At 38.8% G+C, this 25151-nt stretch overlaps 1 protein-coding gene across 2 annotated transcripts in view; it reads left to right on the top strand.

Annotated features, from left to right (window-relative positions):
* The window catches only part of Taf1 (TATA-box binding protein associated factor 1), a 29104-nt gene extending 5202 nt beyond the window's left edge, over positions 1-23902 (top strand). Inside the window, exons 6-35 of one of the 2 annotated variants that reach the window (XM_028320808.1) lie at positions 410-581; positions 1109-1288; positions 1695-1822; positions 2333-2580; positions 3204-3363; positions 3676-3910; positions 5016-5201; positions 6231-6403; positions 6800-6920; positions 7825-7982; positions 8499-8694; positions 9134-9397; positions 9715-9848; positions 10074-10242; positions 10337-10451; positions 12089-12288; positions 12508-12595; positions 12815-12954; positions 13408-13596; positions 14557-14790; positions 15248-15392; positions 15889-16019; positions 16560-16722; positions 17138-17280; positions 19294-19477; positions 20450-20506; positions 20598-20690; positions 21193-21338; positions 22823-22924; positions 23458-23902. In XM_028320808.1, coding sequence (XP_028176609.1) covers positions 410-581; positions 1109-1288; positions 1695-1822; positions 2333-2580; positions 3204-3363; positions 3676-3910; positions 5016-5201; positions 6231-6403; positions 6800-6920; positions 7825-7982; positions 8499-8694; positions 9134-9397; positions 9715-9848; positions 10074-10242; positions 10337-10451; positions 12089-12288; positions 12508-12595; positions 12815-12954; positions 13408-13596; positions 14557-14790; positions 15248-15392; positions 15889-16019; positions 16560-16722; positions 17138-17280; positions 19294-19477; positions 20450-20506; positions 20598-20690; positions 21193-21338; positions 22823-22924; positions 23458-23532 — 4729 coding nt within the window. In that variant the 3' untranslated portion in view covers positions 23533-23902. The remainder of the gene's footprint in view (positions 1-409; positions 582-1108; positions 1289-1694; positions 1823-2332; positions 2581-3203; positions 3364-3675; positions 3911-5015; positions 5202-6230; positions 6404-6799; positions 6921-7824; positions 7983-8498; positions 8695-9133; positions 9398-9714; positions 9849-10073; positions 10243-10336; positions 10452-12088; positions 12289-12507; positions 12596-12814; positions 12955-13407; positions 13597-14556; positions 14791-15247; positions 15393-15888; positions 16020-16559; positions 16723-17137; positions 17281-19293; positions 19478-20449; positions 20507-20597; positions 20691-21192; positions 21339-22822; positions 22925-23457) is intronic. The other variant, XM_028320809.1, reaches the window with a different exon arrangement.
* The last annotated feature ends 1249 nt before the right edge of the window (positions 23903-25151 follow it).

Genomic DNA, 25151 nt, shown 5'->3' with positions numbered 1-25151 from the left:
AGTCTTGTCACTTTTATGCCCAGTTTGGTGCCATATCCTACGTAGTTTTCTCTTCTCTAGTATTTGGCGTTTGATCTCGAGAGGTAAGTTCCCACCCACTTTGCAATTTGATTCTTTTTTTAGGGGAGTGTTGATCCAGCAAGCCCTTTGTATTAGATTAGTAATATATTGGGTTGCGTCATCTATCTCGTCTGGTGTTTTCAGGGATACTTTTATCTCGTACAGTAAAAATATAATAATGTAAAGTTGCCCAATCTCAGTCAATAGAAGCAAGCAAGAAGCTATATTGGAGATGTGTAAAATGACGTCCACTGCTGGACAAACGACTTCCCCAAGGATTTCCACAACAATTGGTCCTGTGCCCTATAATGTATACTAGTGAAGTATTGTAATTTTCTTATTTTTCTAGACCAATGGAAGAGAATCCTCAGGCAAATGCAGATAACAACACGTCAAACTCGGGCGACAAGTCGCAGCGGCCGACGCCGGCTCACTGGCGCTTCGGTCCGGCGCAAGTGTGGTACGACATGTTGAACGTACCTGAAACCGGAGATGGGTTCGACTATGGATTTAAGTTGAAGGTACTTGTCTTATCATGCAGAATGGCCCAATCAAGAGGCTAAGTGCGATTTAATTGTCCTGCAAAACTAATTGTCTTATTTTGTCATAAACCTAACTTTTAGACATCAGTTATAAGGCATTGTTTAGGTTAAGATAATAGTATCTTTTCTCAGCCAGTTGTCTGTGTATCACATTTCTTATGTCTTTGCATTTCAAAAAGAAAGTTGTTTTTCATGTTGCCTGACTTCTTAGCCTAATGTTTAGATTGATATTACTTGGAACTTTGTATTAATAGTTACCTTTGAGGCCCATATTGTGAAATGACACTCAAGTGTAAACCTACTCTGCGATTGTAAAATGACAATCCAGTATGAATCTATTTTGTGATTGCTTCAAATATTCCTATTACCTAGTTTGAATATATGCTGGCTTGTGATTGAATCTAGCTTAAAGCGTCATTTTGGAAAGCGGGGTTCACATCAGATAACTTTAATAAAACAATTACCATTACAATGACCATGACCATAACCATAACCATAATTTTTAGGCGCCATCCCCCGATCGAGAAAGGGAAGAGAAGCCAAAGGACCCAGAGCAAGAGCCAGAGGAAGAAAGAGAGACATCCGACAGCCCAGACAGTGGGTTCCCTGACGACTCGTTTCTGATGGTCTCACAGCTGCAGTGGGAGGATGACGTCATCTGGGACGGCAGCGAGATAAAACAAAAGGTAAGCGAAATATACTTAAATAAAATTACATTCGTGGTTAGGGAAAAATCACTACACAATAATCTCGTATCTAGTGTAATAACCTATGTGTTCGCGCCACGCACGCAACATCACTAGCGCCGCGCTACAACACTAGTTCTGGGTGTGCGCGCAGCTGAACCGAAATCACACGTCTCTCTTAAAAAGAAACTCCGATCGGAACGGACGACAGCCATTTTGCTTGTATTTTTTATTAATAATGTCACTGGAGTAAATTAGTCTAGCTCCCGAACTGTAGTTTTTCTTGCTTGCATTTTCTATAATTCACGCATAATATGCCTAATGAATTAAAAAGAGTGATAAATCTACGATGAACAATCTTCTAACAGACAGAACGTTAATTGCTTGTGACGCTCGTGTATTGCAGGTGCTAGCTCGGCTAAACAGTAAGAGCAACGCGGCCGGCTGGGTCCCGACATCGGTGAGCCGCACCGCACAGCAGTTTTCACATCCGAGACCGCAGCCGCCGGCAGCTTTGACTGCCAAACCGGCCACGTGAGTGTCATTATAAGATTCCAATGAATAGGTTTTGATGGACTGATGACTGACCTAAAGAAGATAGGAGCTGGATGAAAAAAACTTCATGGGATAGACTAAAGTTTAGCCTTGAAATGCCATTGGCTGAAATGTTTGATGGTTACAAGACTACTGCCACTCCCGGTTAGCTTGGACTTCTAGTTGCTCTCGATAGTTTGTTCACTTGTTGACTAGCAATGACATTCTTAGGCAAGCTATGACATTCTGAGTTGCACCACATATTTTAACCGTGACTATAATCATAACCGGTGTTTTTTGTATGGAGTACTACAGACTTTAGACGTTTCTTAAAGTTATAGTTAGATGGTGCACCCAGCCTCAGTGAGTCACAATTTAGGTCTACTTTTTTTATGAAATATGATCGCCTATGTTCCTTTCTTTCTTTCTTCTAAAGACTAGTGTTCACTAGTGCTGTTTTCTAGTTAGTTAACTGCCACCTTAATGCTCACATAACCCATAACCCCACAGTTCATCAGCAACCGGCCCGAACGCCCAAGCGAACGCGACTGCCGCCGACGGCGAAGACAACACCTGGTACAGCATATTCCCCGTCGAAAACGAGGAGCTGGTCTACGGGACATGGGAAGAGGAAGTTATATGGGACGCCGAGTGCATGCCCAAGATACCAAAACCGAAGATATTGACGCTGGATCCGAATGACGAGAACATTATCCTGGGGATACCAGATGATGTGGACCCGTCTAAGATTACTAGAGGTAAGATGAAATATCAGTAAAACTCATTTATTTCTGTAAGTAGGCTTTAAAAAAGCACTTTTATCAGTCTTCATGATCATTTGGTTACTGAAATATTCGTGTCTGAATTAATGAAACTAGGTCTAGCGCTTTAATCAGTCTGTAGGTACCTGAGGTATAAGTAGTGTTGAAAATGACTAAAGCGGCTGAATTTGACTGACCGTCATTTACGGTCAAATTGGTCAAAAACGGTCAAAAACAAGTCACAAACTGTCAAAAACGTTCAATTTCGGTCAATTTTATTTCAATAATAGTTTAGAAATTTTTCAGTTTTTTCATAGATTTTGTGATTCATAAAAAATTACAACATCATAATTGAAATAAAAAAGTGTTTTGTAATAACATTTTACAGTGAGTCTACAACTTAAGTATGGCTTACGTATTTTGGAAAACACTTGACATTTCAATGTTTGAGTTTTTTTGCTGCATTTTCTTAGCTCATATTTTGTCTCGAAGCAAGTATATTCGGATATGTACAAGAATTTTTAAAAGACCTGACGAGAAGAGTTATTCGCCTAGATCTGGGTCTTGGTAGTGGGCTTTTATTTTACATGCATACTTATTTTATTATTCTTGTATTTAAGAAAGAGGACCAGCGCCCAAAGTGAAGATACCCCACCCGCACGTCAAAAAGTCCAAGATATTGCTGGGCAAAGCCGGCGTCATTAACGTGTTGCAAGAAGACGCCCCGCCGCCGCCGCCGAAGTCACCTGACAGAGATCCTTTCAACATTTCCAATGATGTGTAAGTGTTTTTCTGTGAAAATGGGATAGGTTTATCAAATGCTGGACATAGAAAATGTACAAATAAAAAGTTCCTAATACTGCGGGAATAAGTTCCATAGGTACTTACTTGAAGTACTTGGTTACTGGTCCACTAGTACAGTCAGTGTCAATTCGTTCGTGACACCCAAAGTAGCCAAAAAGTTGATAACACAACCTTATTCCAGTTGCACCACCTAACTAACCGTAATACATAAAAATGGAAAACCATTTTGACTTGACGTGGTGGGCGTTATTCTAACAATGAAGGACTAACGTTACATTTCTATTACAGATACTACCAACCCAAGTCCCAAAACCCTCGTCTCAAAGTGGGTGGAGGTCCTCTCATCCAACACAGCACGCCAGTAGTGGAACTACGTGCTCCATTCATACAAACCCATATGGGACCAGCTAGGCTGAGGGCATTCCATCGTCCGGCCATGAGGAAACTGTCTTATGGACCGTTAGCCGCGCCTGGCATGCACCCAGTGCAACCCCTACTTAAACATATCAAGAAGAAGGCTAAGGTTAGTGTTTTGTTTATGGTTATCAACTCTGAAGTCATGTGTAAAAAAATGATAAATAGTTTAACTTAATGTCTGTAGTTGGCGCCACTGTCTTAGTTACTTTACTAGTCTGTGACAGAACAGTAACCTCATTCACGTAACAAAACTTCAACGACAACAAATCGCTGAATGCGATCCTATCGAGTAATCGTTCTAACGAAATTACCCTTATAGTTATGAATACGGATTTAGAACTGTTTTTCAATGGGACAACGTAACTAAACGTCAATGACAACAAATCGCTGCGTTGCGATCCTATTGAATAATCGTTCTATAAAAATAGGGTATGATCATTAGGAATAGTTTTCTTTCTATCTAGATGTAAGAATATCTTCAAAATTATACATTTCGAGGCACATTCAAATGTAATATGAAGAAAGGCTGAAGAGGATGGAAGGTTCTAGAGTTGGAGCCGAGTATCGGATAACGCAGCGTGGGACGAATACCTGCCCAGAGAGTTGCCATCCGCTGGGCAGGAACTCGCACCACGCTGCGACCTGATAATTGAAGAGGTGGAGATCATCATGGAACTCTAGACAATGTTTAAAATAGAGGCTACGTTCTATAGTAGACCTCTTGGTTAGAAGCTTATTCATATTGCCTTGGGATGCGCATCAGGTGTGCGAAATTTGTTAAACACGAGGACGAAGAAGTAAGGAAGATGATAAACAAAACAGGTCCATGCAAAAAATAGAACTTGATATTTTAGTAGAAAGTTAATTAAGTAATGAAATTATGAATACACAGTTCGTTTCGCTTGAACATCAAATGAAGCTAAAATAGAAAGACACGGGTCTTAACGCCACATTTATGTCTGAGTTACATTATTTACTCACAGCTTGACGTTTCGGCTGCTTTTGAAATGGAACGCGAAAGTTTAAAATATTATATTAAATGAAGCTCTTTGCTAAAAACTTGCTGGTCAGTATTACAAAACAAGGTTTAATAACTTGATATACGCCACAGTTTACGTTTCAAATTAAAGGAATTAAAAATGCTTCTGCGAAATCTCTTATCCTCTTACTCTTAGGGGACCTAAACTAAATAAACCAATAATTTCTTCAAGCAACGTGAGGCCGAGCGATTGGCATCGGGAGGTGGTGACGTGTTCTTCATGAGAACGCCCGAAGACTTGAGCGGGCGAGACGGCGAACTTCTCCTGATTGAATTCTGCGAAGAACACCCACCGCTGATCAGTCAAGTGGGAATGTGCTCTAAGATCAAGAACTATTATAAGCGAACCACTTCCAAGGTAAGGTTATATTATTTATTTAGTGTAATCAATTTTATTGATCCAATTATAGGTCAGCGCTTAACTGAGTGCCTGAGGTATGGTAGCGGCATGGAAGAGCGTGACGGCCAAACGTCAGCGAGACTTCAGATCTTTAGATTTGTATGCTCTGGCACATCATAATATGTCAATGTCTCCCCTCCCGTGGCACTCCAATACCTCGGGCACTGAGTGAGTTAAGCCAGAGTAAATACTACAAAATACAAAATTCGGCGCACCTGACCGCTAATCACCGCTAAATTTTGTCAGTGTGTGCGTGCGCGCCGCATACGTGTTGGCGCGCTCACATACAAACCGCGCCCGTGCGTTCCTATGAAGATGACCTACTTATTTGTATTTACTCTGGCTATACCTATAGAGTTCGTTACTGGTCGTAAATTATTCCCAGCGTTAGTCCACGCGTAATCATTTCAAAGTCTTCGTACACGAATTATTATTAAAATGAAAGTGTAAATATATTTTAATATTTGTATGGTTTGAAATGCACATTTTTTAATTATATTAATATCACTTAAGCAAACAGATGTCATGAATACCGTAAGTGTATTTTTTATATTTATGTGTCTATTTATTTGATATGATTGTATGTATTCTACGTTCTTTCGATATTTAGTCAGGCTATGTGTAAGCTGAGATGAAGATTATCAAGCTACTAAAATTCTAGTGCGGTGGACATAAAGTTCACAGTTAATTAATTCAACAGACTTGTCAATATAAATTAACATGTTTTTGCGCTATTTCATCTCATCTCAGAATACAATATAATTTTCGATATTATAAGCGCGAAAAAGCAGCTGAATTTCTAATGTTATGTTAATTATTGAAATTATTTTATTTTATAAATTGCATGTATTGTATAGTGAAAGTTAAATCTATTTATTACTAAATATTGAGTGTTTTTTTATACATATTGTAAAATGTCTGTCTGGTTCGGCTTAATTCATTTAAAAAAAAATACAAAAATAATAAGATAAATCTTTGTTTCATCAGGACAACGGCCCAAAACCGCTAAAATACGGTGAAACTGCGTACGCGCACACATCGCCTTTCCTCGGCATACTGGCCCCGGGCGCGACGCAACCCGTGGTAGAGAACAATATGTATCGCGCGCCGATATACGAACACACGTTGCCTCAGACTGACTTCCTCATTATTAGAACTAGGTAAGTTGGCATTTTGAACCTTATTCTGACTGAATTACTGAATAATTTACGTCGTCATTAGGAGCAGATGAACAGAGTAGACTATAAAAGAAGCGGTAAATGGTAGTCAGTGGTCTGCAGACTGTTAGTACTCATCAGTTGAACCACCGTTCGAAGTCCAACCGTTGCATACTGTAGTTCGGTGAATGGATCGTTGACTCGACATTAGCGAAAGACGACAGCAATAATGTATGCGGTGAAATGTATCCGATGAACAGTGTCATTTTCTGATGCTTTAAAATTTACCTTTACAAAGCTCTGAATCGTCTACCTTATTACATATGAAATGGATACACGAGGAAATTATAGTGAGGCCTGTATTTGGAAATATTTTTTATCATTATGTATTTGTTTCAGACAAGCATACTACATCCGCGAAATTGACGCGTTATATGTGGCAGGTCAAGAATGTCCCCTGTACGAAGTTCCTGGCCCAAATTCAAAGAGAGCCAACAATTTCGTTCGAGACTTTTTACAGGTAAATTATCCAACCAAAGTAAACATTTATTTAAGTAGTGTATGTTTCCTTATTGAATGGGCGCTAAGCAAACTATACACAGGGGTGTAGGGATAATAATAAAAGATAGGGATCTTTTAAATGATCAGACTGAGATGTAAGTAAAACTTTTTCACAACTTTCTATAGTCTTTTTCACGTAAGATGATCCGTATGACACTTCAAGGTTATCCATATTACGCATACTACATATGCAGAATATTTTTGAAAAAAATATTTGTATTTTATCAGCAATATAATAAAAATAAATTAACTACTTGTCTTGAAATATATAGTAAAATCTGAGTCTATTGATTATATTTTAATTAAATACCATGTAAAAATATTTTTTATTTAATGTTCGCAATGTGTGAAACGGAATAGATTTAGTGCTAGGGTATTTCTTGTATGATAAAATCGATTATTTCCGCGGTTCATTAATCGATTGCAGTGAATACTTAGTTATTAAAAACATCACAAAAATCAACTACATTTTTCGATTATTGACTTTAATAAACGCATTGAAAATAAATTAATAGTTTTTAATTTAAAGAAACAGAACCAGTACTTTTTAGGAATCGTTTTTTTGAACAAGAGCCATGAAATTTGAATATTATCAATAAAAAATTGTTACATTAATATTTGTAATTAAAAAAACATGTTTTTTGTTAAATAACACCTATACAAAATATTTCTCTAAAAGTAGGTTTTACTAACTCTTCGAAAAAAATCGATAGATAAATCGCTATGGTTTAGTTATGTGACATCTCTAAATCTTTCAAACTCGAAACGTCATACGGATCATCTTAGGTGAAAAAGACTATAGTGAGCTTTCTCCGTAGTTGTAATAGAGAAACTGATACTAAAAGGTTTTTTTTTGTACTTAGGTGTACATATACAGATTATTCTGGAAATCGCGCGACAACCCGCGCCGTATCAAGATGGACGACATCAAGAGGGCATTCCCGTCACACTCCGAGAGCTCGATACGAAAGCGTCTCAAACTGTGTGCGGACTTCAAACGTACGGGATTGGATTCTAATTGGTAAGTTTGCTTTTTAGTTGTTCTTTATTATGACATTACATACATCATAATCAGTCAATCACTATGTAATGTAAATAATGTAATCAAATAATCAAACTGTAATCAGATGACGAAAGTGGGGGACAGGCCACTTAAAACTTTGATAATTCATCGAACGAGATGTTTTTTACATCCTTAATAATTTTTATACAATTTCACTCATATGAAGCGTAAGAAAATCGAGCTATAGTTCCAAAATACTGGATCGCTGGTTCCGATTTTTGCCAAGTTGGAAACCATATAGTTGAACGATGGTAGCGCCCCCCTGTCATTGAGTTTGGTGGGACAGTTCAGCGTGGGTCATCTATAACTGAAGGCGCTGTGTCACCTGACAGTACTCAAATGATTTTAAGTCAGTATTTTTGACTTTTGCTGTCACTTTTGTACGTATTTGATTGTTGTCTATGGTTCTCGCAAATGTCAAATTACAGATTAAAATCGAAAACCCTTTTAATTTATCTACTCTAACTTAAACAGGTGGGTGATCAAACCAGACTTCCGTCTGCCATCCGAAGAGGAGATCCGAGCGATGGTGTCTCCCGAGCAATGCTGCGCTTACTTCAGCATGGCGGCTGCAGAACAGAGGTTGAAAGACGCGGGGTACGGGGAGAAGTTCATATTTACCCCGCAAGAAGACGACGATGAGGAGCTGCAGCTGAAGATGGATGATGAGGTTAGTCAAAGCTATGGTAAAGAGATTTCTGCTGATCTCGTAAGAGGAGACCTTCTAGCCTAGAATGCGCGCTACGATATAATTTTATCGAGGCATTTTATCGATTTAAGACGATAAGTCCATACATTTTGTTGTCTGAAATCGACGATAGGTGGGCTGCATCCTATGCTGGCCGAGCTATCGTTCTCCAAGAGTTCCACGCGTAAGAGGTTTTATTTTGTTACTGAAAGTATTTCTCGATAAGATAATTTTAATGATGGTAGATCAAATGAGCAAGCAGTATGTAACCCGCTTTCTGCGTGCCATTCAAAGAGAAGAATCTTTTCGTGGTATATTCCAAGCATTTTTTTAATGTCCTAAAAGTTTATAATCATTGGATAACGTCAAATCATCTTGTTTCCATCTTTAAAAAAATTTAACCACAAATTCTGTATCACAGGTGAAAGTAGCCCCATGGAATACCACTCGCGCCTACATCCAAGCGATGCGAGGCAAATGCCTCCTCCAACTGACCGGCCCTGCCGACCCCACCGGTTGCGGTGAAGGTTTCTCATACGTCCGCATCCCTAATAAACCCACGCAGCAACCCAATGAGGAACAGCAGCCTAAGAGGACCGTGACGGGAACAGATGCAGATTTGAGGAGACTGAGCTTGAATAACGCTAAAGCGCTGTTGAGGAAGTTTGGAGTGCCTGAAGAAGAGGTAAGGACTCTATGAGGCACAAAATGCTGAACATTTCAATTGGTTATCGACCTCGTGATATGTGAATAAGGTTAAAATTATAGTGGCAATAAAGAGTCAAAGCACACACAAGTTTACAGTTTGATATTGTGAAGTCTATTAACGTTTATAACAAAGCTTTCTAATAATAACACAAAATCTTCTCAAATAAAAAGTTTTCTAACTGAAATACCAGGTTATAGAGTTGTAGCGATTTGTTAACCGACGAAAAAACGGAGGAAGTTCTCGTCGACCACGACCACGTATCCGATTTTGATAATTCTTTTTTTTATTCACAGATCAAAAAACTGTCCCGTTGGGAAGTCATTGACGTAGTAAGAACGCTATCGACAGAGAAAGCCAAAGCCGGAGAAGAGGGTATGACGAAGTTTTCAAGAGGGAACAGATTTTCAATCGCTGAACACCAAGAAAGGTAAGTTACTTCAGAAATATGGAATCATATTTCTGTTTTGAAAATCAAGTTAACTGAAGCTCACTATTATAATCTAACAAAACCATGGGATAGAATTTTGTTTATCTAACATAACTAGAATAAATTCTTATTCTTATTCTAGCTAATCGCAAACAAGTCAGTACAAAGTTGCCATACATAAAAATTGAAATAAAAATAAACCGACATTTTCCCCCAAACTTTTAGGTACAAAGAAGAGTGTCAGCGTATATTCGAACTCCAGAATAGGGTGCTACAAAGTACCGAAGTGCTCAGTACTGACGAAGCTGAAAGCTCCGTCAGTGAGGAGTCTGACTTGGAGGAGATGGGAAAGAACATTGAAAATATGTTGGCGAACAAAAAGACCACAGAACAGGTAATATGCTAAGCACATACTTGATTACTATAATCCTTTTCAGAAAAGTTTTTCATAATATACTATAACATAATTATGCTTGTCTACATTTTAGTTGTCGCTGGAAAGGGAAGAAGCGGAAAGAGCAGAGCTGAGAAAGATGATCTTAGGACAGTCTGAAAAGAAGCCACAAATCAATCAGAATGATCAGCAGCAAGCGTCCAATCAAGGTTAGTTATGAAAAAGTTAACCTACTTGCAGTCATTTTGATCAGTGAATTAGTTTTCTTTTTATGTTTAAGAGCGTTTACGCCGTTTGGCGCAAAAACAGTACTTTTTCAACTCGTTACAATCATTAACCAGTAATACTACAAATATGTTATAGGCATAAATAGTTAGGCAATTTTGTCGTCTAAATAGTTAATTGAGAAAATATTGCGATTAGTTTAGTATTCAAGAATTCTATCAAGATAAGTCCACACAGGTTTTGTAAATTTCCACTTTAGCGTCAGTTTACAAGCTGAAATTTTTATAAAAATACTGTGAAAACGATTTAACAAACATTTATGTCCTATAGCATAGATCCTTGGGCAAATAGTTATCTGAGAAATTTTTTAGATTTAAGCATTTTACAATAAGAAATCACAAATTAAAAAAACCTGAAATACCCAAAAATCAAAGTGATTTTTTCACCAATATTCTTCATTTATTCAACACAAAAATAGCTTAATATAATAGAAGAATATCTTATCTAAAATATTTACTTTGAAATTTAAAATAATTCATTGTAATTTTTTTTCTATGAGTATTTGAAAAGTACTATAAAACTCCGCGCACGAATCGTTCAAATTCAGTCCGCCTCGAGGCGTTCCAGAGTGAGGTCACGTCGCTCGGTGCTCTGCTGACATGTGTCACGCGTACGTTGATCTTTGACAGGTAGCTGGACTTTTATAGTGTATCCGCAAAATCTTGGTGGTAGATTTTGCGATCACGTGGTAATTAAAATATTTTATTATTATTTTTCATTACAGTCTATTTTTACTATATGGATCATGGCAGAAACAGTCAGGTTTTTAGTGGGTGTAGGGGCTACCCACCTTCTGGTAGGAAGAACCCCACATAACCCACTAGCTGCCCCCGCAGCTGGTGGGTATGAAATGTTATGCATTTTCCGGATAAAAAAAGAATAGTAAACAGGAAAAGTTTGTTTTGAATAGAACCGATTTGAAAAAATCTCTCACCATTAAAATTCATTTTTTTTTCTGCTGAACATAGGCTGTATAAAATATTCTCAAAATAGTAAAAAACCTTTGATAATTTACTATTTGATAAAGAATTTACGTATTTATTATTGATTAGGACTAATGTATACCTTTATTTATAATTATGGAGTCGGTGTTGGAAGATTTGAAGATTTTATAGTTTCTTTGGGCTGTCACTTGACAGCCTGGCACACTTTTACGATGGTGGATCAAAGTATTTTGGTTTGACTATAGAGCGTGAGAACACGCACACAGTCATAATTATTTTAGTGTGAATAAAAATAGCATCGAAATTACCTAAACTTGACATGCCACGCTAGACGTAAACGCTCTTAAGTAAAATGAGCTAAGCAATTTCATTAGCAAAGTTAGAGAAAAAATGATAACGATGACTTTATGGCCGCACGGTCGTATTAGAAAGATCATAATTTTGCAATGATATTGAGTCTTTTCTTACCTCTTTTCATAGCCAGTGTGCGCATGTATTAGAAAGACCACACTGACTTTTTTCTTAATTGATTTTCATAGTTCGCGTGCTCAGAATGTATTAGAAAGACCACACTGACTTTCTACCACACTGACTTTTTTTTAAATTTATTTTCGTAGGCCGCGTGCTCAGAATAGTCCGCACATTCCGTAACGCGTCCGGCCAGCGGTACACTCGCGCGGAACTCGTGCGCAAGGCAGCGGTCATAGAGGCCTACACGAAGATACGCTCCACCAAAGATGAAACGTTCATTAGGCAGTTTGCTACCATGGACGAGACGCAGAAAGAGGAGATGAAGAGAGAAAAGAGGAGAATTCAGGTTTGTTACATTTTCGGCGTTTTGTAGGAATCATTTTTTTTTTCAAACCAAAATTGTCATTCGCCATTTGCAAGTAATGTCAAAGCAGAATTGACATTTTGCGCCATTTGCAAAAATCAGAATCAGCCATTTGCATCTTCCAAAGGGAGATTTGAGTTGACTATAATAATAATTGTTGTGCCACATTGTATTATTAAAATTTATTTGTCCATGTTTTAGGAACAACTAAGACGCATCAAAAGAAATCAGGAGAGAGAAAGACTTGCAGGAAATGTGACAGTACCTGGATCATTCCCTGGCGAAAGTAGTAAGTATATTATATTATTATCCTGCTTACGATTATTTTATAGGCTACTTGTATTAAAATAAATTGGATTGTTTTTGGGTTACGTCTATATCATTGATCTGATAAACAGGCGATAAAATATGATATCAAGCTAAACAATTTAGCATCTTATGCATTTGTAATAGCTACTACTTTACATCAAAAACGTACATTATGTTAGGATTTGTAATGACTTTTCAGGTTTAAGTCTATCATCATCAATGAACGACATGGGTTCCCCGTCCCCCGCGATGATCCCGCTCGGTCAGATCAAACAGGAGCCGGACCTGCACACGCCATCGCGTCGCCGGGCCAAGCTGAAGACCGATCTGAAATTGAAGGTAAAAATACAATTTTTAATACAGTCTAATTTATTTGGGAGGTGTGGCTTCAATATTGAGGACGACATTTTTGAGTGCTTTAGTGTCGGAACTTAAAACTACTGAATATAAATTGAATACTAACGATTTAAAGCCGGAGAACGTTACAATTAACGTTTAATTCACTGGCAATACAACTCGGTGACATAAGGCAGTTTTATGTTTTTTTGCTACCAGCAAGTGATTAAAATGTTTGGAACTGCTCTAGCTTATTGCATGATGATAGTGCATGATGGTAAGTGATCATGAAATCTAAGACGGCGCGCACTCTTTCAGTAAATACCTGTTCATTCGAGTCGAAGACAGATGTTGGCATTAACCACAAAAGGATAATAGCACAAACATTCTCACAGGACCTACCTAAAAGAAATATCTGTACAACTTTTATACCTAAAACCTTCATTTATATTCCAGTGCGGTGCTTGCGGTCAAGTGGGCCACATGCGTACAAACAAATCGTGCCCCCTTTACACGGGGTCCATGGGTGGGGGGCCAGCCTCGCCGCCTGAGATCGACGTGGACGCACTGCCGCCGGACCCCGATGACGACGAGCTGGGATACGTTGACGGAACTAAGCTGACGCTGTCTTCGAAGGTTATGAAGGTGAGGAATACATAAGGGGTCCATAGGCGGGGGGCCAGCCATACATAAACTAATCGGGCCCCCTCTACACGGGGTTCATGGGTGGGGGGCCAGCCTCGCCGCCAGAGATCGACGTGGACGCACTGCCGCCGGACCCCGATGACGACGAGCTGGGATACGTTGACGGAACTAAGCTGACACTGTCTTCGAAGGTTATGAAGGTGAGGAATACATAATAAGAGGTCCACAGGTGGGGGGCCAGCCATATTTAAACAAATCGTGCCCCCTTTACACGGGGTCCATGGGCGGGGGGCCAGCCTCGCCGCCAGAGATCGACGTGGACGCACTGCCGCCGGACCCCGATGACGACGAGCTGGGATACGTTGACGGAACTAAGCTGACACTGTCTTCGAAGGTTATGAAAGTCAGTGAGAACCTTCGTATTTCTATAGTTTGGTGATCTAGTAAACCTAAAAAGTTGGATAGCGATGCACATTACTAATTTAAAACGAAGGTTACATTATTGAATAATCACTGATAAATTCATTCATTACGTTTACCTCGTCTGTCGGTAATTCAATTTATCACATTTACCGTAACATGTATATCAAATTCTATACTGTTTATTGAGCTGTCTCAATGTGATCCTGAAAAATTCCGGTCGCCGAGCACGTAGAATTTCGTCCAATGACCCCAAGCTACCCATCCTTATCGCTCGCGCGTAATTATATTGCTGTCGCGACTGTGCGACGGGCGGCCGCAGTGAGTGTGCGAGCGCCCTTATTGCCTGAATATTATTATGTATTGTTTTGAATTCAAATCAACCAAAAGTGGTTAAAAGAAAATTGATTCGGGTTTCAGATAAAAGTTGTGTTTTGTTATTACCTATTTTTTATTTATATTATCCTTTTTACCCGACTTCAGAAAGAGAGTTATGTTTTATGTCAACTTATCATAAAACTGTTTCTATTCTTCCTACAGCACTCAGTGGAAGACATAAAGCGTCGTCGAGGCAGACCCAGCGAATACCGAGCTGGGGCCCGTAACAAGCGTCGGGGAACTGCCTCGGAGTCGTGTGACTACCTCGTCAAGCGACCGGCTGAGAGGCGGCGAACCGACCCCTTGGTTACGCTGTCTTCGCTGCTAGAAGACGTACTGAACCATATGAGGCATCTGCCAGATGTTCAACCGTTCCTGTTTCCTGTCAATCAGAAGGTAAATGACGCAATGGAATGACTACTTTAAAAAATGTAAAAGACGCTTGGAAAAAGCATGATGACAACGGCTCTTCGTCATCGCTCCGTCTATAAATGCGTTGCCTGTGCCGATGGAATGTCTACATCTGGTACCTTCAACACATCATGACCTTAAGGTTGCAGGAAGGCGATGTGAAATCATTGGCGAGGCCTAACAGCGAACATCCTGTGGCTAACTTAGTTTAATAACTAGTTATATACAAAGTATACAAGCGGTTTGTATAAAGTGAGGCAAAAATAATTTTGTCATCCAATGTCATCTTCTTTATATTTTCACTAGCATTTGTCTTTGCTGTCAGAATTTACGGGAAAAACTAGCCAGTCTTTATTTTTAAGTCACTCACTTTTCTTACGCTTAGGCATTATTAATCTAAGGTGACTAGAATGATGGAACATAATGTCGTATTTTAACGCAGCTGGTGGCAGACTACTATCGAATCGTATCGCGGCCGATGGACCTCCAGACCATTCGCGAAAACATGCGCCAGAAACGCTACCAGAGCCGCGAAGACTTCTTGGCGGACGTGAACCAGATCGTCGAGAACTCTACGCTTTATAACGGTGAGTAGAATCTCAGTGTGTAGACGGCACAGTGAGCTATCTTATAAAGTTGTAATAGTTACTAATTTTTTTATAAAACCCATGACCAGTTATTTATACGGACGGTAGTAAATACAGCTGAATACTGTGGTATCTTATAATTATTATTTTTTCTACAAAAACATGTTGAGACAAACGTGTAGGTTGAGGTGTTGGCGACTGTACATAGAAATTTCTTTTCCCCAAAAATAAGTTGTACATAAGTCTTGTTTATTTGATAATAGACGATTGCTTTTATTATGTAGAGGTGCAACTAATAACTTTTCTTTTTTGTAAATAAGAAAAAAAATATATCTGCATGTAACTTATTTATCATAGGACTCAATAAGGCGCTACACCTGTTACTTTATCGGACCGATATCTAAAATCAAAATACCTTGAGGTGTACTTAGAAATAAATGAAAACAAAATAGTGGTTTTTCATTTATTTCCAATTCTAAGTCTATGTTTTGTATAGGTCCAACTAGCACTCTGACCCTAGCGGCTCAGAGGATGTTACAGCGGTGCGTCGAAAAGCTGGCCGAAAAGGAAGAGCTGATCATCAAGCTGGAGAAACAGATCAACCCGCTTCTTGACGATAATGATCAGGTAAATATAACGTTTTTAATTCTAAAAAAAACAGGGTTGTCGTCCACATTCGTTGAAATTAGGTTGTAGTTCTAAAGGTTGTCTCCTTTTTATTTTCCAAAAAAAGATCGATAATTATAGAGGTGTAAGAATAATCCTGCCACTCTTCCTATGCAGCCATCTCCCAACTAAGTTTTGAACTGCAGTTTAGCAGCACACTGAAATATATCGCCTTTTCCCTTTATATTTATTACTAGCTTTCCGCCCGCGGCTTCGCCCGCGTGGAATTTTGTCTGTCACAGAAAAACTTTATCGCGCGCGTCCCTGTTTCAAAAACCGGGATAAAAACTATCCTATGTTCTTTCCCGGGACTCAAACTATCTCTATGCCAAATTTCATCAAAATCGGTTGCGAGGTTTAAGCGGGAAAGCGTAACAGACAGACAGACAGAGAGACAGACAGACAGAGTTACTTTCGCATTTATAATATTAATTAGTTGAGATTAGCATTGTAGTGCTTCCAAATAATAAAGAGGTGTTTTACTAAATTTAATTTTCGTAGGTCGCACTATCATTCATTTTGGACAACCTGCTGACAACGAAACTGAAGGTGATGCCTGAAGCGTGGCCGTTCCTCAAGCCTGTCAACAAGAAGCAAGTCAAGGACTACTACAACGTCATCAAGAAACCCATCGACATGGAGACTATGGGCAAGAAAATTCAAGGTAAGAAACTGTATGTAAGAAGCACACATTTAACTGAACGGCCTTTTCTTTAAAGTCCTGGGATCCTGGGATGTCTAGAAGAGATTGCATCCTAGCGTTAAGACTATTTTGTGTGAAGTGTGATAAAAAGTACCTATCTTTCTACATTTTAGAAATAATGCTATCAATGGTCACTCCCCGTTCGATTTCAATAATGCTTTTAACCTCGTTTATTTCCATCTGCTTGGTTTACTTTTTTAACACATATTATTTTAGCATTAAAAAAAAAAGAAAGCCCATGTCCATCTATTTGATTTCTTTATAACAAACAGACAGAGTTACTAAAGTTATGAAGATAGAATTCCTATTATCAATACCACAAACTCGAAATACATTTCATAGCTTGTGATCTTACTGAATATGTTTTTGTCACCAGCCCACAAATACCACAGCCGCGACGAGTTCCTCCGGGACATACAGCTGTTGGTCGACAACTGCCGCGCTTACAACGGCATCAACTCGCAGTTTACCAGGCAGGCTGAGGCCATACTGAAGGTGACGCAAGAGGCACTGGAACAGGTAAAAAATCACATGAGATAAAGTCGCATTTAGTGTAAATATTTAGTAATGTACTATCGGGGACTCGGACGCCTTGACACCTTAAGGGCCTAAATTGTTTGCACACACACGCTCGATTAAGCTACGCCCCCGTTCATTCATTTTTCGGGTCTAAGCAGCGTCGGCGCACCACTGTAGATGTTTGCCCTAGCAAACCAAGCTCTATGTAAATCGTTTAAGATTGAGTTTTGGTTACCCGCATCCGTAGCGCTCGTTTGGCAACGTCGCATTTTCTCGTTTGGCAACGTCGCATTTTAGTCAATTTGAAACCCAATAAAGAATCGCTACAAAATATTATATTGGGCTTCGTGTAAAATATGAACTAGCGATTGCCCGCTCGGGTCACAAAATTGCTATCGCACATTCCGAGGTAACTGTGCAATTTTCCGAGAAAAAAGTAGCCCTTTCTATAATTATTGTTGATATTAAGAGTGTAAATCTCATGATATTAGTTTAGCTAGTTAAGGCGAGAAATGCAAAATCATACAGTTACTTTCGAAATTAACTTATTTAATAGGTATTTAATTTATTCGGAACTCAATTGTTTTGTTTAATTTATAAACAATATGTTATTGTGATCTCACTCGATTATTTCTAAACTATACAAGATATTGAAAAACTGGTTACTGATCCTGAATGTGCTTCATGAGCTCTTTCAAACGGTACCAATAATAGGTTACAGAATAAACTGGATCTATCTGAAAATTCAATGTTTCCAGCTTCCATACTAAATGTATGCCAGTCACATAATATTAGAAGTGTATTTTTTTTATTGAATAATAAACTCTTAAAATAAACTCGTAAATTATATTCTTCTTTAAAAATATTCATAAAAACATTAGTTTTAGGCTTTACTTGTTATAATATTGTCAAGAGATGAGTATCATGACTGTGGTAGTACTAAATGTATGGAAGAAGGAAACATTGAATTTTTGGATAGATCCCGTTTATTCTGTAACCTAATATTGAAACCATTGGATAGAGCTTATGAAGCACTTTTAGAATCAGTAATCAGTTTTACGATATCATGTGTAGTTTTTAAAATAATGTGACTTTACCAAATGTATGGAAGCTGGAAACATTTAATTTTCGGATAGATCCAGTTTATTCTGTAACCTATTATTAATACCGTTTGATAGAGCTCATGAAGCACTTTCAGGATCAGTCACTAGTTTTTTGATATCATGTATAGTTTAGAAATAATCGAGTGAGATCACTTATCGTTTCCACCCTGTATAGTAAAATGCGTAACCAATTAGAGACGGGGTGAGCACGTGACCGGAGCGATGCGCTTACGCTAAAATTTCTACAAAGTGGTCAGGCGGAAGAGTCCCCGATAGTACCTACGATACAAGATTTGCAATACCCTTACAGGGTCATAAGTTGAGACTAAGTTTAAGATCACCACCTATGTACACTTATGAAGCAATAAATGATTATGATGATGAAATAGCAACTACAGGGTGATTTTACAATCATTGGCAATCTTTCAGCCTGTCATTTTGCTCATAATAGGGATTGTTTTAAGTCAACCCTTTTAGAAAAAAATTAAAATGTAATGCAGATAAATAAATCAAGTGTTGCTTTGGGTAAGTTTAGCTCATAGTCAGATGCGTACGCGCTTACCGGCCCATCAGAGCGTTTTAAATCTGCTGACGCTGACGCACTGCCCAAACAGCTATTGGGAACAGTTGACGAAAACGATGCTCCCTCGGATCCCTAAGGCCCGGTTTTCACCAAGACGGAGCGGAGCGCAGAAGTGTTTTGAATAACCAATTAGATTTAATTATTTTCTTCTCCGCACAGTTCAATACCGCACCGCGCCGACGCCGCTGTAAAAATTTTCTACTTCTCCGCTCCGCCCTGGTGGAAACCTAAAGCCTTCTAGATCAGGCAATACTAAAGACTTTTTAATTTTATCAATCGGCTTTAAAACTCCTTGTAAGTTCTCAATTCAACTGTTTTTTCACCCAGTTCGGCGAAAACGTCAGCCAACTCGAAGCGAACATCGCGCGCGTGCAACAGAAGATGCTAGAAGACGCGGAGCACTCGGACTTAGAGCCCGAGGAGCACGCGCCGCCGCCGCCGCCCTCGGACGAGAAGCGAGGCCGCGGAAGGCCTAGGAAACATAAGCCTTCCACCTCTACTTCCGCTGACGGTACATAAAAATATGCAATAACCCTCGGTACAGTGTTTTATAATATAGTTTAGTACAGTGCAAACTATGGCTCGGAACATCGCACGAGTCGCTGCGCAGTACACAATATTAGGTATCAGGTGTATGGAGCGAAGAACCTGCACGCACCTGCACTCGCAGAATATCCGAGCCATTAAGGCGCTCCCTTCATTCGGGTGTAACGTTACAGATTTGAGCATTACGTCAGTGTGCGAGAAAAACCGACCATTACAGCGCGCACCTCGTAATATTACAAAACGAGCATACATCAGTGAGGGAGGAATACCGAGCATTACAATGCGCAACTTGGATGATAAAATATGTAACTTATCAACTAAATCACACGTGAATGGTCGCAAAGTCATATCAATAATGTTACATTACACGCGAATGCTCGTCAGTCTGGGAGGTATAATTAACTCGAGGCGAACATCGCGCGCGTGCAACAGAAGATGCTAGAAGACGCGGAGCACTCGGACTTAGAGCCCGAGTAGCACGCGCCGCCGCCGCCGCCCTCGGACGAGAAGCGAGGCCGCGGAAGGCCTAGGAAACATAAGCCTTCCACCTCTACTTCCGCTGACGGTACAGTGTTTTTTAATATGCAAAAAAACTGGCAATATACGGTAGGCCTACTCCATTGTCAAGTTAGGAAGGCCTAGGAATCAAGCTCTTCTTCTCTACAGCTTGCGCTTACGGTAAATTAATTTAATTTAGGCAAAATTTTTCGCCAATATTGCTCAGTAAGTGAGGCCACAGAACGCCTAGGATACATAAGCCCTCCATCTATACTTACGCTGACGGTATGATTGCAATATTGCCCAGTAAGCGAAGCTCGGAGGTCTATTCGGATTCGGATGGAGTATATCATGAAAAAAAAATCCGGCAATATACGGTAGGCCTATTCTTCTGCTGATAAAGTGTTCAAACTACTAAATATTGTTCTTTTTTATCTAGGCGCTACCCCAAGAAAGCGCGGCAGACCGAGAAAAGATCAAAACAGCTTGGAAGAAGGTAAGCAGCTTAAAAGAAGTTCTGTGAATTAAATTTAATATAATGTCTTTAAAGTTTTGATGAATGTTAAAACCTCTTTTGTCTTGTGCAGATCTCCAATACTCTGACAGTGGCAGCTCAGAGCTTGAAGAAGTGGAACAGAAAGATGCCGCGGAAGGCTTGGTTCAACTGTCTGTGCGACCTGGTAAGTTTAAAACCTCAATAACTTAAGTTGTTTTTATTTGTAAAGCTGGCCTTTTTTACCATTTCCAACAATTCAAATAATTATTTGGCAACTATCTACTATATAAAAATAAGTCGGGTTTTCCTCCCTGACGCTATAACTCCAGAACGCACGAACCGATTTCCACGGTTTTGCAATCGTTGGAAAGGTCTCGGGCTCCGTGAGGTTTATAGCAAAGAAAATTCGGGAAAAGGGGGTAAAACGGGATCCACGCGTACGAAGTCGCGGGCGGCCGCTAGTCGCTATCTAAAAAAAGGTCCAAGGATGCAGGTGACATCCTCTGCCAGACATTACTATCTGAGACCTACTTCTTCTGCCTCGCTTTGTCCCGTATCATGAGGCTCTCCCAATCACGTGCTGCCATTTAATTCTATCTCTAACGTCTTGTTTGTGGTCCCGATATTCGATTATAACTTGTAATCTAGCAAATAAATAAATTGATATCACGTTAAACAAATTCCAGACGACGACATACCGATGGGTGAGCCTTCGTTCGACACGTCCGAGTTCCTGATAAAGCGCGAGGTGCCCGACGAGCCGCCGCCGCTGTCCGAGGACTTTGTGGATTTAGACCAGCAGACGGATTACTCCTACCCGCCTGTTGTGAAGGTACGCCATCGAATATACACCACTAAATTTTAATCACCGAAAAAAAAAATTCTGGGTAATGAGTTATTGATACTGATCCCATTTGTGCAAAAAAAAAAAGTAAAATAAAGTGACTCAAAATATCCTCCTAAAATTGGTAATTTATTGACACACGCGTCGCTAGCACTATTTACGTACGATAATGTAACACTTATTAGAATTCAAAATGGTCTAAGTTAGCTAAGTATGTAATAATAACACTGGAAGCGTGGTCGAGGCGTGACCGAGACAGAGAGATCGATGCAACGTGCGAGCGCGTACGACTACTCTAGCGAACAGCGGAGTGACCCAGCTGTGATGCGTAAAATACGGACTAAAGAAAATTTAATAAAAAAATTAACTTTATGAAAAACATTTCTTTTGCTTTAAATTTTTCACACGTTTCTACATAACCTGTTAAACATTTTTCGGTGATAAAAATTTAGTGGTGTATACTCAACATCAAATAAATCGCACCTTCCGCGACGCGAACTTTAAAGATTTTCTTCTGACACAATCATGGTGCCCCAACAATATTGGTGTTATTTGAAAGCCCAATAAATAAACTTAAAGAAAAACACAATTATTTTTTTTATAAACACTTAACAGGTACCATAAATGTGACTTGAAAAAAGGCCTCACTTGGGGCTCACCTCTGGGAACAATCAGACCAATTTTTGTGGTAATAAAACCAAATAATGATCTTACGTGTCCTTTTTAACAGACAGAGCCATTAATCCCAATTTAACAGTATTATAGCCATAAAAATTGGCTCAAGCGAAATTACCTATTTTTTGAAAAAGTGACTCTGGATCCTTCTAAAACACATTTTTGGGGTAAAAACCTTTCCTTTAATGAAATTAAGCTTAGAACTAGGCTTTCAAATAGAACCAATGTTGGTGGGAAGCGGGGATGCATACGTTTGAGAAGTGCTTGTTGCGGGAGGTGCGATTTATTTGATGCCGAGTTTATTTTAAGATCTATTCACATTGCGTTTCTTTTAAGCGCCATCAGTCGGTCTAATTCCTATTTGGGCCACATAGTGTAAAACATATGGTTTACTTCTTCCTTCAACTATCATGAACGTCCATGCTAGTGGCCAATGAACCTGATCCTTAGTTGACCCGTATCAAACGCTTCAGTAAGTCCCAGACCTAGATTTAAATGTGATTGCATGCTTAGTGGAGTACTTTATGGCTTTTCGTTATTAGATAGAAGAAGCTACCAGTCACTTTCCATATACCGTCGAATTCGTTTCACCGGAGAATTCACAGTCTAGACATGCTGTTGTTTTAAACGTCTTCTTCTAAAGCTCGATATAGAACTCGGGAAATAAAATGGCGCGGCTATTTATTAAAAAAAAAGTATTTCATAAGTATACAGCAATGACTCAAATCCCTTCTCATCTAGGCACCATGGTTTGCGTCCTTGGCTTCAGCGGTATAATATTTATGTTAATCCCATAGGAGGAGCCGATTGAGCCCGACATGCAAATGGACCCGCCCATGATGGAAGGCGCGCCGATGGAACCGCCACAGTTCAAGGAGGAACCGCCAGAGAACTGGCAGGTCAGTTATCTATTGCTATTATATTTTTACTATCCACTGTGTTTATTCTTCCACGTGTTTTGTCGAAAATGTCTAATTCGCCGGTAACAGTTTGTACTATCGGCCACAGTGTTAACTATCCATTTTCATTTTTGCTCTTGCTCTCATCAAATAGTGATTCTTTGCGATAGAACGAGACGACATGACCGGCAATGGGTAGTTAACATCAATTAGTGGTTGCCGATAGTACGAGTTTTCGTTTATAAATAAATTCTACGACCACTCGACAACGAATATTCGTTTTGTCAATTTGTGATTTTTACGACTATTCGTATTCGGCTTGCCGACGATCATAATACTGTCAGTTTGTAATATCTTTGACCATTGGCTTGACCATTCTAGTCGGTGTTGTTGAGCTTTTTAAAAAGTTTTTGATAAAATAATAACTAATTACTAATCATGTTTTAGAGGACATTAAAATTTTACCTTGACATCTCTTTTCTTAAATAAAGGTTATGGTACCTTAAAATTAAATCCAAATTATTTTTCCCTAGCCGGATCCTGCCATACAAGACGACTTACAAGTGACAGACAGCGAGGAAGAGGCTGAAGATGGACTATGGTTCTAATGTGACTGTACATAAAGTATTTTTTACTAAAAACAAACTCGAAATGTTTTTTATATACAAAAATTATGTTTATAGTTTTATGTACTGAAGAAACTTGTTGGATTAGTATAGTAAATGTTTAAGGATATTTAGGTCTTGTTTCACCGCTTACTGGTAAGGTCCCTATTAAAAACTTATCTGCCAGATAAACTACTGGTTGTTTCACAGGTACTAAGTTGTCTGGCAGATAAAGTAGTCGAAAATCTGTATCTAACATTTATTTCTTAGTGTTATGTCAGATTACTATCTATAACTTTATCAGGAACCGGTGAAACTGTCCTCTACTGGTTTATAATACGTTGCAATAAGATAATAAATAATTTTAACACTGTTCACGTTTTTTTATTTTTTAACATTGGTTTTATTTCAATTTACGCGTATGGGTGAAGTCTATACGTACCTAAAGGTTAAACACTACTGCATAAAAATAAATTACTATTTGCTAAAAAGAAAAATAGCTTGAAACTAGTACTTTTCTTAGTATCATAGAATGCCCTAAAGCTATTTGTTTATAATTGAATACTTTATAAAACAGGATTAAAATAAGCTCAAAAGTTATTCCCACTCAGTCTGCGTTGTCACGGAACGGTTCTAAAATATTATTCAAAAATCACATCCGTTCGAGATTCGTTTACATTCGTTCTCTATCGGGAACGAACAGATTTTCTCAATTTGGAAATCTCCAAGCAGTAGAATTGGCGCATCGCAGTGAATAATAAATGAGCTGGGTGAGGCACGTACGTTCAGATTGCATATTCATAGATTTGGAATATTCGAAACAGCGCAATCAAATTGTCGAGATGAGATCTTCTAGTCTAGTCTGTCTAACGCCTTGTACTAACTTTGGATGCCAAGATTGCGTCTTTAATATTTTAGGCTGAGAATCCTAAACGAACATTGCTGTGTGTAATGTGAATTGCAATTCGATTTTACCTGTGGAGGCTTTGTAAAAACTTTAGATTTTGATGTTAAAAACTAATAAATTAATTTTTAGTCAAAACCATCAATCCATTATTATTTTTTGATTACTAATTTTTTGTTTATTTCTGGAAAACCTTGGAGGAGGCCTTTGTCCAGCAGTGGACGTCATTCGGCTGAAACGAATTGAGGCTGGGTTGCACTATCTTACTTTACCTTTAATCTGTCTAACTCCATACTAAAAGCACTGGTTATCGTTATTATACCGTTAAAGTTAGGTGGTGCAACTCAGCCGTATTTTGTTGTTATAATTCCCTGATGTACCGTCTCTGTTATCATAAATTCTAGGTACTTACCTAGATCATTTTTTATAGACCCAGCTATTTTAGCTTTGATAGTAATTATTATTGACTTACTCGTATAGTATTTAGTACCGATTCACTATAAATCAAAACAATTTATTATTAAATTATTATAAGTAAATCGCTCTAAGTCAAATAATTCCGGGAAAACCTGAAACGTTGTTTTAGTTAGAGATTACTATTCACAGAAATCATACGACTTAATTGAAAATCTAGCTAACCACTAATACGTAAAAGCACAAATAAGCCAAACAAACTTAGAATCCAATTTCTGGAAATTCTAGCATCAAAGTTTAAATT

Source organism: Ostrinia furnacalis, unplaced genomic scaffold (genome assembly GCF_004193835.3).
Source record: "Ostrinia furnacalis isolate ACB-3 unplaced genomic scaffold, ASM419383v2 OfSCF7454, whole genome shotgun sequence".
Taxonomy (NCBI): Eukaryota; Metazoa; Arthropoda; class Insecta; order Lepidoptera; family Crambidae; genus Ostrinia; species Ostrinia furnacalis.
Note: the sequence above shows the minus strand (reverse complement) of the source record. Positions and strands in the feature narration are given on the sequence as shown.